Source organism: Nanorana parkeri, unplaced genomic scaffold, assembly GCF_000935625.1.
Source record: "Nanorana parkeri isolate BGI_ZX_2015 unplaced genomic scaffold, ASM93562v1 scaffold454, whole genome shotgun sequence".
Taxonomy (NCBI): domain Eukaryota; kingdom Metazoa; phylum Chordata; class Amphibia; order Anura; family Dicroglossidae; genus Nanorana; species Nanorana parkeri.
The window spans coordinates 1,053,018-1,068,249 of NW_017306722.1; the positions used below are offsets into that span (position 1 = coordinate 1,053,018).

The window sequence follows — 15,232 nt, forward strand, 5'->3', positions numbered from 1 at the left end:
GAAATTTGTTATAATAATTATAGTATAAAAAATATATTTATATATCATTTTTATTTTCCTAATTTTGTTTTACACTTTATTTTTATTTTTTTGACACTTTGTAAAAAAAATACTTTTTTTTGGTCAGTTTATATCAAGCAAATAACTTTTTTTTTTAATTTTTGGCTATTATTAGGCTGCTCCAAACTTAGGAACAGCTATTAATAACCTTAGAGACTGATCCTGACAGCATGTCAGATTCAGATTTCACTAAAAGGTCTTTGATCGGCCCAGACGATCAGAAGTCTGATACATTCCACTCAAAGAGATACATTGTATCTCTTTGGTGAAATGTATCTCGAGCTGTCAAAACGAATAGCAATAGAAAATAGCAGAGAGGTAGCAGAGTGAGTCACCTCTCTGCTATTTTCAGCTGTCAAATAGGGGATGGCTATTTAGCGGTCCCGTATTTGCATGTAACGGCTTCATTCTTTCATTAGTGAAAGAAAAAAACTTTTACAAAAGCTTAACTATTTCATTAATGAATGCCTCAATACTGAGACATTAATTAATGACTGGTAACTGCTGAGAATCAGCGGTTACCAGCATTACAAAACCTGATATAACTCGTCATGTACAGTGTACGTGGCCAGTCATATAGGCACTTTGTGATGGGACGTACAGTGTACGTCTCCTGTCACGAAGGGGTTAAAGTGTCGCCTATGGCCAATTTTGGGTATTGTAGTTTTTTGAGGTTTTCGACCGCACAGTTTTAAGGCTTGGCATGGTTGGTGTCTTTTTACCCGACTAGACCCCGCCTTTTATATTTTACAAAAAAATTGGGTAATAATAAATGTTTTATAATTTAATATTGGGGAAACAGTTTTTTTTCGGTAAGTTTTCCTTAATATAGTAAAAAATAAAACCCCCCAGTGGTGATTAAATACCACCAAAAGAAAGCTCTATCTGTCCCCAACAAATGGTATAAAATTCATTTCAGTACAGCGTTGCATGACGGAATAAATGTCAGTCAAAGTGCCGCAGCGCGGAATACTGAAAAATGGCCTGGACAGGACTTTAAGTGGTTAATGTGCAACTTCAAAAAATAACCTTTGTTTGCCTTTGGGAGGATTTTCCCTTAAGCTGCCCATGCACTTTCCTTCATTCAACCCGTGGATTGAACTAAGAAAATATTAGATTTGTCCATCAACCCTTAAGAGTGTTGATTGAAAAATCTCCTGCTATCTTTATTGTATTCTAAGAATACCCGAACTGAGCCGACCGCTGATATTGGCTGCCGTTCTGTGTGTTCAAAGATTTTCTGAGTGGCTCCTTTGATCAGATGACCAAGGGATGCCAGCCGAAAGGGTTCAGACAGCGGCACCCACTGTGCAAATTTTGGCCTGTTGATCAAGAACCGGGCGAAATTTGTATAGTATATGGCCAGGTTTACTTGCTGTTCTGTTTGTCAATTCTACCTGTATTTTTGTGCTGGTCTTTCTTTTATTGCTTTTCTTGTAGATGCAGTTCATTGGCTTAATTTCATGCCCTCTGTAACAGAGCATGTAACTCTGATGATGCTTACAGTCCAAATAATATTGTTTTTCTAAAAGGGAAACCTTAGCGCTCATTTACACGTAAGTAGTTTACCATGGTACAATTGCGCATGATAAGTTCACTATTTTATTCAAGTTAATGTCTATATAGTTACAATTTATGTGGTTTACTTTGACAGTGTGTGTCCATACTTCTGCATGCAGTAATTTTAGTATGCTTAATTGCAGTGCATTACAGGATTCCCTTTAGAACACCCTTACTGCATTTAAACAACACTTTGAAAACCATGGGTATTTTTGACCTGCAGTTATCACCATGCAGATTTAGAGACCCTCAAAAGAGCACTTACTCCAAGAGCAAGTAAAATACATTAAACAAATGTTCAACTTCTGTACTTTATTTGTGTAGTGCAGTTAGAGAATATTACAAATAAGAATTGTCTAAACATAGACTGGTTAAAAAGAGAGTGAAGACGTGAAGAGTATTTCAGGTTTCAGAACTTCTGAACTTGGCATTCAACCACCAAGAAAACATGAGAGGATTAAACAGAATATCTGCCTGCCTGTGCCCATTTTCCATTACTACAGCAGCTACAAGAGTAGGTAGAAATATAGCTGATACCTGTCTGCCAACAGTTGTGCTCTAATCCAGCCTTCCTCCACTAGGGTGGCTGGAAATTCTCACACAGAATCATGCTTCTGATGTGAAGGGGGGCACCTGATGTGAACGAAGGGGATTTTGATGTGAAGAGAGGTTCATAGTGTGAGATGGAAAGACTCTGATGTGAAAGGGAGCTCCTAATATGAATGGGGGCTCCTGATGAGAACGGAGACTCTTATGTGGAAGCGGGGATTTAGGTGTGAAATGGGGGCTCAGATGTGAAAGGTGAACCCCACTTTTTCTTGGCAAGACTACTATTTCTGATAATGGTTTGGTATGAATTTTGGAGGGACCAAACCTTTTTTTTTTACATTTATGGATTTTAGATTGAGGTGCTTTGAGATTTTGGATTCTTTTAAAAGGGTGCTGTGACTTAAAAAGGGTTAAGGAATGCTGCTTTAGGCTACACAGTGGCTGAGTGTTTTTGTTCTCCCTTCTAACTTTGAAGAAAACCTTCTGAATGCAATACAACATGACCTAACTTCAATGTCTAATGTCTGACGGTATACAATTTACATTCTGTGACCTATAAGCTGAAGAAATCCTTAGCTAAACCTTATGGATTTCTGTCTATTAACCCCTTCGTGACTGACGACGTACAGTGTACGTCGCCAGCATCGGGGCTGTTTAAACAGACTCCCGGCGACTTTTGCCGCCGGGACTCTGTTTAAACTTGTAGAGCCGACTGTCGGCTTTACAACAGAAGCGATCCTGGCGACTTACCTGTCGCCAGATCGCTTCTGTGTCCCGAAGAAGGGGCCGCATTTTAAGTCATTTTCAGGCCTAAAATGTGGAATATAACATGGGTGCAAAAAATGAAAAAAGGGCCTCAGTCATGAAGGGGTTAAAGCATAACATAAACAGTGTTTTTGTTCATTGCCATGTAATCCGCCCATTGCTATATATAATGAAAAACAATGTTTTAAATGAACTATAGCTTTTATCACATGGATCAAATAAAATTAGTAAATGCACAATATGGTATGAATTTTTGTGCTATCTTATATGTAAATTCACAGCAATTACACACAGTTAAATTCTTTATAGCATTGTTAGCGTCTTTTAGGTGATAATTGGTTATAGGAGTCTACTGCGGACAGCAAATGAAGCCATTCAAACTGGAGATAATGTGTCATAAGAGAAAAAATACTGATCATGAGAAAAAAAGGCCTGCAAAAATAACAATTCAACCCATCTATGTATCTAAGCTAAAAACTTAGTATGAGAAAATAATTAAGAAAAAATAATGAACACGCTTAAAATACATCCTACATTGTACTCCTTTTATACAAAGATTTGTGTTTATATTTTAGTTATGTTTATGCTTCATGGATCAATCAAATATTTTCATTTTTAATATCAGTAATATTAGCACAGTGATCCTAAAATGCAAACTCACACCAAAAAACAACAGTATGGATGTATACTGTAATGACCACGTGATACATGTTATATAAGCTGAAATACTGTCCTTGTGAATTATCTTTAATAAATAATTTAATCTAAGTTATAATGAGATCATTGCCAATAAGTGGTAAAGTCTAAAAGGAGCAAAGAGATTTAAACACTCGTGTAGACTCCACATGGGCAATTACCCCTTAGGGTGGCCAGTGGAGTCTGTTCTGCCCTGATACCTAGCAACTGCATAGTAGGCCTACTTTCCAGAGATCAGACACAGTGATGAACCATCTCTTTAAATTTTCCATATAAATATGACACAGACAAAAATTGAGAAAGGATATCACTAGAGATGCACCAAAATGGAATTTAAAAAAAAATTAATTAAAAATTAGTCAGGCTGAAACCAAAACCGCAAATTACATCCCGAACCTTTTTACAACTTTTTAAATTATTTTATTTTACTTTACTGCCGGGGGCTCTAGAGAAATATCAGGGGTCTAAACAGACCCCTGATATTTCCCTTTTAAAATATAAAAAGATTGAGAACACAGAGTCATAAATCTTTTTCTGCAGCCCCTGTTACGAATGAACAGGAAGCCTCTATACTGAGTGCTCATGTCCATTCATAAACTGTGGAAAAAGTATCAGTTACTATGTCTGCAATCATGAATGAACAGGAAGTGATGTAGAGCACTTCCTGTTCATTCATAACTGGGGACACAGTAAGCACACTATTTCCTCAGTTATTTACAAACACTCAGTGATCAGCTGATCGCTGAGTGCTTGTAAGCCTCTCTCCATCCTGAGAGGAGAGAGCTCCTGACAGCCCACTGCTCCCCGCTCTCCATCTTGACTTTCAGTCTGTCATAGGAGCCTAGTAGGGATGTGCGGGAGGAGAGCACAGCCTCCAGTGACACCTTTCTCCACCCCACACCGCCCCGAACAGCATCCTGAGCTATCTTCTCCCCGCTCAGCCTCTTGAAACCTTCTCTTCCCCCTGCTAGGCACAGGTCTCTGTGCCCTCGGATCCCTGCTGCCTTTGCCAACACGGGCGAGGAAGAGCAGTGGGCATTGGAGGGAACACACACCGATTCCCAGTGGGGAGGAGAGAAGCAGTCAGGATGCACTGAATTTTAGGCCTTTATGGTACTTTCGGGATTTTCTGGACCTATTTTCTGGACCCACTTCCTGGACCTATTTAAGCCGCAGAAGAGGCTAGCATGGTGTTCCACTATTGGAGTCAGAACACCTGCTGCCTCCTGAACCACAACCACCTCTGCCTGAGGGAATACTGAAACCTGGACAACTTCACCTTCAGCCCTGGAAGAACCTCTTCTCCTGCTCCTCAAAACTGCAAGTACCATTCTCAAAGGAGTCCTATGTATCAGCTATATACAAACTTTATGTGTGATTAAGGACGGTATCTACTACTTCCAGCTAACCTTCCTTGTTGTTGAGCTACCCTATCTGCACTTGGGGACTGTTGGCCAGTACTACGTGTGGAAACTGTCGCCAAGGTTACACAATTGATCTCATTTAACTCTTAAACTTTGGCTAATTTCATTAGAGATAACTTACTGGTACCTAGCTAATACACCAATACATATTTTGCCAACACTTTAGCTTTAGAGATTATTTTCCTTAATTATAATCATAATCATAATTCTAGCATGCGCCACTCCATATTATTATACTTGCCCCTCCCCTGCCTGCTATGCAGCCTTTCTACCCTTAATGAACATGTAACAGTGATTTATATACTTTAAAACTCTTGAAAAAACTGGGCCACAGGACAATCTATGCCTCATTTTATCTTGCTGTGCACTAGCAATGGAAGGAGTCCGGAGGAGCTAGCACATCACTGCAGGAACACCCAGTGCAACTGTGACTTACATTTCTAAGCTAATACACACGGCTTTGTCTAACTGTAATGGTATTAGACAGTAAACCACATACTGTGTGTTTGCAATCCAGATCACACAGCGTAAGACAACTTTTTCTCATCCTGATGAAACTGGCTGCGTGTAAGTTATGTGCACCACAGTAGACTCAGCAGCTGTCTCAAGCTAAAGCTCAGAGGGTGTGTCTAAGATAATCAGTATGTCTTGGAAGCCTGGCTTGTTTGGCACAAGAGGCAGAAACAGATGGGACAGAAACAGATAAGGCTGAATTCTGCTTCAATCACTTCAGCTATTGACTAAACCAATTTTACATTTCTGCTATGAACTTGTTTATTCAGCAATACATTTCTCATTACTTAGGATAACAAAGTAAAACATATAATGTTTTTTAGGCCTCGTACACACGGGTCGTGAGGGGGCGGTAAAACCGCATGGTTGATGTGTGGTTTTACCATCCCTCAGCCATCTAATGCAATGTCAGCACTACTTTGCATCGTGGCAAAAAATATACAGCTTGATACTTTTGATATGCTGTCAAAAGCAACAATTGAAATGAATTGGACCATGCAGTATCGCCTTCTGAACGACAGGTAGCCAATGCTCCATGCCCTCTGAAAAGTAATACTCTGTGGCTCGTGGAGTATCAAGCCTTCCTGAACGAGGACTAAAGTACAGATAAGGCTTTTTTTTGGTGATATTGTCTTGTAAAAATTATTTTATTTTTTATGCAATCTATATACAAAATGTAAAAAATCTTAAACATCTCAATTTATTCTACTTTCACCAGTGCTGTTTTTTTTAAAAAAAGGTTTGTTTTACTGTAGATAAAAAGTATAAATATTATTCTATAATTGGTCCTTTTTTAATGACACTAAAATTATGTTTCTGGTAGGATAAATAGCAAAGTTATTTTAAGCTTTTTCAATTTCGAAAAAATAGAAAAATATTAGCAGAGAAATAGTAGCTAATGGAAAATGGGGGGAAGGAGTTAACTATGGCTGATTAAGGTAAACAAAGGGTTAACTAAAAACACTTTTTTATTAGATCCCCCAGGTGATACAACCCAAAAGGTTAAAAAATGAGCCCCATGCCTTATTTCCACATGAAAGCTCTTGCACTATCTAGTATTCATATTTTCACATCAATGTGTTGCCTAACGATAAACAAGTCTGTAAGCTTCTCTAGAAGATACAATAGTTAAATAATTTGTGAAAGGTGGATACTTACATATCCACACAGAGACAGATGAATGGATTTTTAACTCTAGCGATGGAGTTGGAATGTTTCTACTTAATGGATATGAGTGTAGCAGATACTCACAGTACAACTTCTACATGATCCAAAGCCCATTGATCATGACCTGTTCCATTATGACGTGGCTGCCACCAGCGCAATAGGACTCCTTTCATACGTGCTTCCCTAAAACAATGAAGCAACACAAACTTCTCAGTAAACATTTTCCATAAATCACATTCAAACATGTTTTCTGTACAGTTATCTTGTTGCTCTTTGCATGTTCTTACACGAAGATTAAATTGGAAACATTCTAAAAACGTCATCAAAATTTAGTGCACATTGTCCACCTCTACTTAATACATTTCCTATGAGCTCTATATCTGCACATAATAATGACACTTATATACAATACTTACAGTGGAATATTGTAGGACACTCTTTGTGCTGGTATGAAATCTTTAGGCTGGTGCTGGGCGATTACTTGCCATGTTATGCCATTATTAACACTGTACTGTAACAGTACTGCTTTGTCTACAGTGTTGGGATCGCTTAGGTTGGTATTGCAGCTCTCAGTCTGGGCAATGCTTCCTACCTGAAGCACGAACATGATTTTGCTATAGAGAAAAATGTAAAGGCACAGTAAGACTTTGAGTAGTCATGGTAGCAGTCTTAAAAATGCATATCTTCAAACATCTTTTTAAATTATACCGTGAATTAAATGTTATATCACAATTGGTCAGACTGAGTCAGAAGGTTTGGGTAGCAATGTATTACTGTACGTGAATGACCAATATTTAGCTAAGTATTCCTCTAGACTCATTGTTTTTGGAAATGTGCCCTCCACTCCTGTGGGGTTTTTTTTGTGCTTTTTCTCCTTTGGAAAAAGATCTAACTCTCTATGCCTTCTGCTGACCTAGAAGGCTTATAACCTGCTATGACTAGATCAAGGCAGTTGGTAGCATACCTTGGCCCTCCATCACACATTTTGCGATAATAAACAGTTATTATTTACCTTGCTCTTGTGAGATCGAGTGGTTTTGTTATGGCTTGTCTTATCTGACACCCATTGAAGTATAGAGAGTCTCCATGAGCATATGGGGAAAGCTGTCCACATCCATTTCCAATTACACCTCCTTGAATATTCTCCCAGTTTATTTCTGTCACCTTTTCAGATTCAAAATTATCTTTAATATAACTTGGAAGGTCATGATTAAATATGGAGCAGTCATCACCTGCAAGTAAATTATTATGTTTTATTACCCATCCTTTTAATTTAAGTAATTGCAATTTCATACACAAATATATGCTATATAATAGGTCCGAGGGAACATAATGCATTTGAAAGACATTTAATAAAAGACACTATCGTAAGATGCATTAGCCTTAACTAAAAGACTCATCTGTTAGTCAGCACTTAAAGAATAGACATTCCAGACATATTTACTAAGTTACTTCAGGATTAATTATTGGCTTTCTTATTAATTACCGAGTCCCAATCCTCTAAAGACTGGGTCTTAAGCAATGCATGGACAAACATTTTTGGCTGGCTCAGGTGAACATTTATTGTCTTTCAGGACAGGCAGACTTCTAGACTGGGCAGAATTAAAACTAGTTGTGTACTTTTTTTAATAACTTCATTACTTCAGAAAAAATACCTTGGAATCCCTCGTCACATATACAGATCACTCCATTAGTACAGTATCCATGTCCACTGCACAGCTTAGGACAGGCTTCTCCAATATAGACATGGTCCACAGCCCAGCTTTGTTTCTCTGTCTCATCACCCTTCTGAATCCAACGGAACTGGGTAGCACTAAGAGAAATACAAATTATGTTTTATATAAATAGTTTTAAAGAAAAATTTTCTGTACCATTGCCCACCCTGCCAAACCCCTCCCTCGCCAACACAACAAGCCCCCCTAAAGAATTAAACAACAAGAAAATGGTTTCCCTGTTTTTCTTTGATACAATAGAACAATTCAGGGGGTTATTAATTAAGAGTATATTAATATGTAAAGGCCATCCAGAAGACCCTTGCTGGTCTACTGGTAGCATTTCCTCATTTCTAACACTCAAAATACAAGTAACAGGTTTGTAACAGGATCAGGTTTGATTTGGATTTGAAAGGCTCCATTTATAGTGTCTATTTCTCCTCTCCAGTAGCGGAAGCATGGTTTAGATCTGTTTATTCGTGGTGCTTCCCTGGCACCTTCATGATTTCTGCTTTTCTTTTACAAAAGTTTTATTGCAAGAGAATGAATAATACAGGTGCAAGTGTAGAGCAAGAGTTGAAAGCACAGAGCAGAATACATATCTCACTAATACAATAGTACATCTGTCTGTGGTTGGTTAAGTATTTTAGAGAGGAAATCAGAGAAACAAAGGAAATGTTGCATTCAGCTTCCAAGTTGGGTTACTATTAATGTAAATGGAGGGTAAAAGGGGTTTTACTATATAGGAAAAAATGTTCAGAGGAGGGGAAAGCATGGAATGGTAAAGAATAGAGAGCAAATAGAGAGTGAGAAAAAGGATGTAGGCCAAGGAAGAAAGAAAAAAATAAATCCCTGGCAGCAGGAGAGGGAAGTTGGGAGGGTCAGTCCATATATCCACGAGATCTAGTGCACTCCTTACAGCCATATACCTAATCAATGATGGGTTCAAAGGTAAGAAGACGGATGATGCCATCAGTAAAAACAGTCCAAAATGACAGTTACTATTGTAATGACAGTGTACTATTGTAGAATTACAAATATAAGACATTTATGCATCAGCAAACAGTATAATAGAGCCAACGAGGACCCCCTTTCTCAGGCAGCAGTGACAATTACAAATAACAGACACAGTTTAGATAGATCAAAAAAGAGGGTAACAGTGTTTTACCAGAGAAAACACTGTGAAAGAAGGTTATTAAATTGACCAACAGTTTAGATAGCCCTAGATAACCCAGAGGTAATCAAACAATGCATAGAAACAGCAATCAGCCACTTGTGATGGCTTCCTAAATCTGCTAGTAGGCAGGTTACCATGACGACAGGGACACCTGTTTGATAATGTTTTTTTCAGTGATCTTGTTAAAGTCTATGGAGGCAATTTTAGGTATAAATGAGGTAATATATGTGTATATTTTAGAAGTTGGGAAGGGGCACCCAATAGTGTTGCCATTGTCCAAGTATCTGAAATGGAGGGAGGGGCTCTACCCACTATTTTTTCTATATGGATTAATTGATCCATGATTACTCTCGTGAAGGATAACTGTGAGTTTTTCATTAATTAGAATATCATTAAATTGTTGCTCTACAGCATTCAAATTGAGGGTCTTCACTTTCCATGCCCTAGTGAACATCAGTTTGGTGGTGATGTGATGATTGCTGCTTTTCATGGCATCTGCAGAAGCAGGTTCATATTACTATTTCTATTACTATCTACTATTTCTACCAATATTTCTTATCACCTGCCCTCAAATGTATTCTCCATAGCAATATACAGATTTTATACAATGTGCACATATATTTATTACTCCTGCAGGTAACATAGGTATTATGAACTGGATTATACATAGCAACAAAGTTCACTTTTAATTAGTTTACATCTACAGAATGATATTACATGATTCATTTTTCAGTGATTAGGTTACTATGGCAACTTGCATTTACTTGAAAGATAAATATATCTCCAATTTGACTCATCTGGATGCAGACCAGGAGTCCCAGATTCAACGCAAGAATAAAGTGCTTAAACTGAGAAAACTATCTGAAACCTTTACAGCTCTGTTTGCATCAATTGTTGGGATTATATAACATCAAACAATCATGAGAGGCAGAGGCGGCTCTAGAGTTTGCGAGGCCTTAGGCGAAACCTAAACATGAGGCCCCGCTCAGGCCTGTGGGGTCTCACCAGGGTTCTGTGGGGTTTAACCAGGCTGGTGAGACCCCACAGAGCCCCAGTAAGACCCCCAAAGAGCCCTGGTGAGACCCCACAGAGCCCTGAATAACCCAGGTCTCTGTAGGGTCTCACCAGGGCTCTGTGGGGTCTCATCAGCCTGGTTAGACCCCTCAGAGCCCCGGTGAGACCCCCACGGAGCCCTGGTTAAACCAGGGCTCTGTAGGGTCTCACCAGCCTGATTATACCCCTCAGAGCCCTGGTGAGAACCCACAGAGCCCTGGTTAAACCAGGGCTCTGTAAGGTCTCACCAGGGCTCTGTAGGGTCTCACCAGGGCTCTGTAGGGTCTCACCAGGGCTCTGTAGGGTCTCACCAGGGCTCTGTAGGGTCTCACCAGGGCTCTGTAGGGTCTCACCAGGGCTCTGTAGGGTCTCACCAGGGCTCTGTAGGGTCTCACCAGGGCTCTGTAGGGTCTCACCAGGGCTCTGTAGGGTCTCACCAGGGCTCTGTAGGGTCTCACCAGGGCTCTGTAGGGTCTCACCAGGGCTCTGTAGGGTCTCACCAGGGCTCTGTAGGGTCTCACCAGGGCTCTGTAGGGTCTCACCAGGGCTCTGTAGGGTCTCACCAGGGCTCTGTAGGGTCTCACCAGGGCTCTGTAGGGTCTCACCAGGGCTCTGTAGGGTCTCACCAGGGCTCTGTAGGGTCTCACCAGGGCTCTGTAGGGTCTCACCAGGGCTCTGTAGGGTCTCACCAGGGCTCTGTAGGGTCTCACCAGGGCTCTGTAGGGTCTCACCAGGGCTCTGTAGGGTCTCACCAGGGCTCTGTAGGGTCTCACCAGGGCTCTGTAGGGTCTCACCAGGGCTCTGTAGGGTCTCACCAGGGCTCTGTAGGGTCTCACCAGGGCTCTGTAGGGTCTCACCAGGGCTCTGTAGGGTCTCACCAGGGCTCTGTAGGGTCTCACCAGGGCTCTGTAGGGTCTCACCAGGGCTCTGTAGGGTCTCACCAGGGCTCTGTAGGGTCTCACCAGGGCTCTGTAGGGTCTCACCAGGGCTCTGTAGGGTCTCACCAGGGCTCTGTAGGGTCTCACCAGGGCTCTGTAGGGTCTCACCAGGGCTCTGTAGGGTCTCACCAGGGCTCTGTAGGGTCTCACCAGGGCTCTGTAGGGTCTCACCAGGGCTCTGTAGGGTCTCACCAGGGCTCTGTAGGGTCTCACCAGGGCTCTGTAGGGTCTCACCAGGGCTCTGTAGGGTCTCACCAGGGCTCTGTAGGGTCTCACCAGGGCTCTGTGGGGTCTCACCAGGGCTCTGTGGGGTCTAACCAGCCTCGTTAGACCACGCAGACAGCTAGTGAGACCCCACAGACCCCCTACCTAGGGTCTCCACAGGACTCTCTAGGGTCACAGGGCTCAAGATTCAACTCCGCCCTCCCAGCCAGATTCAACTCCGCCCTCCCAGCTAGATTGGGATCCTTGTACGGTGGATGGGAGGGGTGAGATGGCTTCCCAGTGGCTGGTGGGCGGAGCTCCAGAAGACAACTGGCCAAATGGACGGACCGAGGAAACAGATAAGCTCTCAGCCCTGTCACTGTCAAACGGAAACTCTCCGTTTGACAGCGACAGGGCTAAGAGCTCATGACGTTACCTGGCTGCAAGGTAATGTGACGGCAGGGCAAATGAGGCGGCCGCGAGGCCCTAGGGAGCGCGAGGCCTAAGGCGACCGCCTAATTTTCCTAATTAAAGAGCCGCCTCTGATGAGAGGTGAATAAAGCTTGTGTTATCTGAAATAACAGGGATCCTTACACCCCTTAATCCTGTTTTAGCCACACTCTCTTTAGGAATAGAGAAATTTCCCTTTCAAACCCGCACCGTTACAATACATATACGTTCAGCAGCAAGACTAACAATTATGCGACGCTGGCGATCACTTGATTCTCGCAATGTCTCTGAACCAGTATCCATTGTTTAAACTTACTATAACTACGAAAGAATTTTAGCTATCCGTAAAGGCAAATTGGCCTAATTCGAATCCAACTGGAGAATTTGGTCACATAAATATAATTCTGTGTATTAATACTGAAATTTAATATCATTAGCTTTACCTATTTGCTTGGCTACACTACCTACTTTTTCCCTTTTCTACCTACTAGTCTACCTACTTTTTCCCTTTTCTACACTAATACATTACAATATAACTTCAATCTCTTCTAGAATAATTGAACCACATAGGTTCTGATGTTATATACACTATTTGTATATTTGTACTGCACTTCCTTTACATTTACTGTACTCTTTTTGATAAATTCAATAATAACTAATTGAAAAAAAACCAAAACCTTGTGTTATGTGAACAGAGGTCTGCATATACCTGGAAGAGACATGGTCTGGTAGCTGCAATGTTACTCTTTTCCACACTGAGCTGTTGACAGAGTTGTAGATTGTGGCTTCATGGAATTGGAATGGGGAACATCCAATGCTGTTTGAGGAGGAAGGAAGGCACTGTGTCTGAACCAGCTGCCATAAATCTGTCCTGTTAACAGTTAGAAAGGAGATAAGTCAGCTAGTAAAAGCATTCTGAGTTATTGCAGTAATTTACAGGAAGCTTAGATTTGACACACATGGAATCCTACTTTACTCCATACAAAATAAACCTGCTATAATGGAAGTTGTTTTCATGGTCATAATCATTATACCATACATTATGTTATGTTCTTTACATATAATATCTTTATCACTGTTAACTATCATGATCAGAACCACTATATGAAATGCCTACACTGTTGTTAGCTGTATCTTACCTAGAATCCTTTGTGTACTCCAGCATTACAGAGTGACGATCAATGCATGTGTTCACTTCACAGCCAACCACAATCTGAAATGGAAAGTTGCTAGTTTAAAGAATACTGAAACTTTAAACACTGTCCATCCAATAATGGAATAAACACTATGGAGAAATGTGAAATAGAACCGTTCTACAGAAATGTACAACAATAGAAGTCTCATACTGTACTCGTGTACTGTTTGAGTACCGCAGTTTAATAGAGGATGCTTTTAACAAAGATGGAAGTTTGAGAAGTCATGCTGGGGAGGAGTTCCTCGGACAACCAATCTGGATCTAAATGACACTGTGAGAGGAAGTTGCATGTGAGTTCCAATGACCGTATGAAGCATCTTGTGGAGCTGGATGTAAGTAGTGGATCACAGAGACACTTGTGTCTTTTATATGTGGGCAGTCCTTATTTCTAAGGGAAGAAACTGGATAGAGGTAAGCAAGCACTATGTATGCTGTAGCCAAAGGAAGGGCTACAGCATCCTAAGTTTAAAGGATATGTGCCAGTATGCCAAACCTAGCTGTGTCTGTTTGTGGGGGGCTGCTCCCCAAGCTATAAAAATATGATTGATATAAATTAACTGCAATGTTATTGAGAGCAATGGATTCTAGTGTTACTGGTGCCACCAGCGGTAGATTTAGGCTCTCGACAAGATTCATAATCTTAGAAGTATACAGTCTTCACCAATGTACCCAGCAAAGAAGGTTAAAACTTAGATTTTTTTAACAAGTAAACAGATAAAGTACAAAATCATAAGGCCAAGATGCAATCTGGACAGCAGCTATTAGTCAACCGATGATATTAAAGGGATACCAAGGGTCCAGAATGATAAATGCGAATAAAGCAATTTCTTGCTAAGATGGTGTTATAGTCATATATAAATGCCCACTAGAGGTTTTTTTCTTAATATTTGGGATTCCACTGTTTTTATTATTATGCCAATAAAAATACACAGCAGGCCATACAAAAAAGGTTTTGGTTGAGATACACTCTAACACTTTTGTATCGCCAGCCACAAACTTTTATTGGTGAAAATTCTACTAAAACTAAACCTGTGGAAACGTTGAACAGCATTTAAAACCGAACGTAGCAGCTGCTTGATCGATTTATAACGAACAATGGAACATGCAGACAAATCACATGAAATAGACAGAATAACAAGCCCTGTACTCAATCCTGCAAATCACAAAAATACCTAAATTATAATCTGTTTTTATCATTCACATCAGAAACAGAAGTCTCAGCTGCACATATTTTTAAATGTATGAGAAACTCTATTGTCACATCAAGGTACTTCTGAATAGGATGGCCCTACTCTGATTTGTGTGAGTGTTAAAACTGGGACATTATCTAATTCATCTCTCTATGCTATCTATCAGTGCAAGCTACATTCTGGTAACCTTGCTTTCAGTTTATTTGCTGCTGACTGGCAGGATAGAATGCTGAGGATTTTTTGTATAATTCACTGCTGTAAAAATCATATGACCCAACAGACAGCCAGGCTTCATTCCTTGGTTCCTATGACCATTAACAAAAACATATATTATTGTATTGTTTAAACCAGTTGCAAACATTTGCAAATAAAATATTTACCTTGAATTGTATCATATAGCCAGGCTGTATAATAAGCTCCCTTGAGGAAAGTATATTATCTGTTCTGTCTTTCTTCTTGTTAGGCCAGTACAGGTGAAAAGATGGGTTGCCACAGAAGCCAGCAGTTCTCACAGCATTGGGGTAAAAACTCCAATGTTCATCATGTGATGTACCTTCTAGAGAGAAAAAAATATCAGTC

At 40.4% G+C, this 15,232-nt stretch overlaps 1 protein-coding gene across 1 annotated transcript in view; it reads right to left on the bottom strand.

Moving 5' to 3' along the window:
- The window catches only part of RELN (reelin), a 138,335-nt gene that overhangs the window by 8,356 nt on the left and 114,747 nt on the right, over positions 1–15,232 (bottom strand). The window contains 7 exon segments of the mRNA XM_018560426.1: positions 6,819–6,917; positions 7,151–7,348; positions 7,747–7,966; positions 8,390–8,547; positions 12,978–13,139; positions 13,408–13,481; positions 15,034–15,209. Of these exon segments, the coding sequence (XP_018415928.1) occupies positions 6,819–6,917; positions 7,151–7,348; positions 7,747–7,966; positions 8,390–8,547; positions 12,978–13,139; positions 13,408–13,481; positions 15,034–15,209 (1,087 nt within the window).